Raw genomic sequence first — 1,447 nt, 5'->3', positions numbered from 1 at the left:
TACCATTCGTATACAACAAGCATACGACAGAGCACCTACTACGTTCGAATAAAGTGCACCAAAAATCCATAACGATTCCATCGCACGGCAACCACCGAAGGCCACCGGCGATTCGCACATTCGCACATTCGCACATTCGCACATTCGCACATTCGCACATTCGCACATTCGCACGCTTGAAACATCTACTGTCATGCCTCCAATTCCTATCAAGCAGCTAAAGCGCGATGGTTCGAACATCAAGCAATGGCAGATGCAGTTGAATGCATATGCAGATAGCAAAGATTACACCGAATGGCTCACAACAAGCAATTACCCTGCATGTGCGGTTGTACAACAGGTAGATGCCCAGGGGAACCCGATTCCATTCACAACAGAAGAACAGACTGCAATTAATTCATATAAAGCGGCCTTTAGCATATGGCGAAAAGCCGATGGCGAACTACGGGGTGCAATTTTGAACACAGTTGATCCCTTCTTCCTAGATCAATTGGAAGGATGTTCCAGCGCACGGCACATGGTACAACATCTAGTTGGGCTATATGCACAACTTGGAATTTCAACGGTAATATCCTGTTGGAAACAGTTCGTTGACTACCGATACGACGGCTCATTGAAAATCGTCGATTTCTGTGGCAATTGGACGACGTATTACAAAGACCTTAATAGACACGAGATTGGGGTTTCAGAAACAGTGGCTGTGCTACAATTCCTCATTGCTATCGAAGCATACGACCCGGATTTCACACGGCGGCAACGCGAACGCATTCGCAAAAGGGAAAGACTAGAGGTCTTTACCCTTATCACCGAGATATGCGACGAATCTATTGCCAAAAACCAAGAAGTAGTGCTGGCAGCAGCATTCAAAGCACCCCGTGCTAAAGCAAACACTACAAAATCGAACAAATGTTCGGAGTGCAAAAGGAAGCATCCAGGCGGTCCCGAAAAATGCTGGAAAACCCACCCAGAGCTGCGGCCAGAATGGTGGAAGGACCCAGCTGAACAAGAGGTTTCGAAGAAGGCCAACGCGGCTATTGTGCAGAAACGAGATGAATCCGACTATTCAAAATTCTGTATGGCAGCTGCCGCGCATACTACCAATTCGTATGCAGGGCCTACGGCCGATGCAGCAAATACGGCCAGAACAATCGACGCCGGCCTCAGCCAAAAACTGATGTCATTTGCAAGCGATCGAACGTTACGAAAGACCTGGATTCTGGATACGGGATCTACTGTGCATATATGCAACGACAGAACCCGCTTTACAACACTAAAAAAAAGCACCAACCTCATCACAACGGGCGGTGCTGATGTCAAGATTCTTGGCTACGGCACTGTTAGCCTATACGTGCTACGACAAGATGGCACCGTGATGGAACTTGAGGTTTCAAATGTACAATACGTGCCCAGCATGTTTGTAAATGTTATCTCCCACACCCTAATACAC

General features: G+C 47.4%; 1 protein-coding gene across 1 annotated transcript; it reads left to right on the top strand.

Annotated features, from left to right (window-relative positions):
- Positions 1-193: 193 nt before the first annotated feature.
- Positions 194-1,393, top strand: BDZ99DRAFT_483879 (uncharacterized protein; the record flags this gene model as incomplete). Its single annotated transcript, XM_033722610.1, has 1 exon — positions 194-1,393. A coding segment is annotated over one exon (1,200 nt), but the record flags the coding sequence as incomplete, so codon positions are not given.
- Between the last annotated feature and the right edge of the window lie 54 nt (positions 1,394-1,447).

Source organism: Mytilinidion resinicola, assembly GCF_010093595.1.
Source record: "Mytilinidion resinicola strain CBS 304.34 unplaced genomic scaffold BDZ99scaffold_66, whole genome shotgun sequence".
NCBI lineage: Eukaryota > Fungi > Ascomycota > Dothideomycetes > Mytilinidiales > Mytilinidiaceae > Mytilinidion > Mytilinidion resinicola.
Note: the sequence above shows the minus strand (reverse complement) of the source record. Positions and strands in the feature narration are given on the sequence as shown.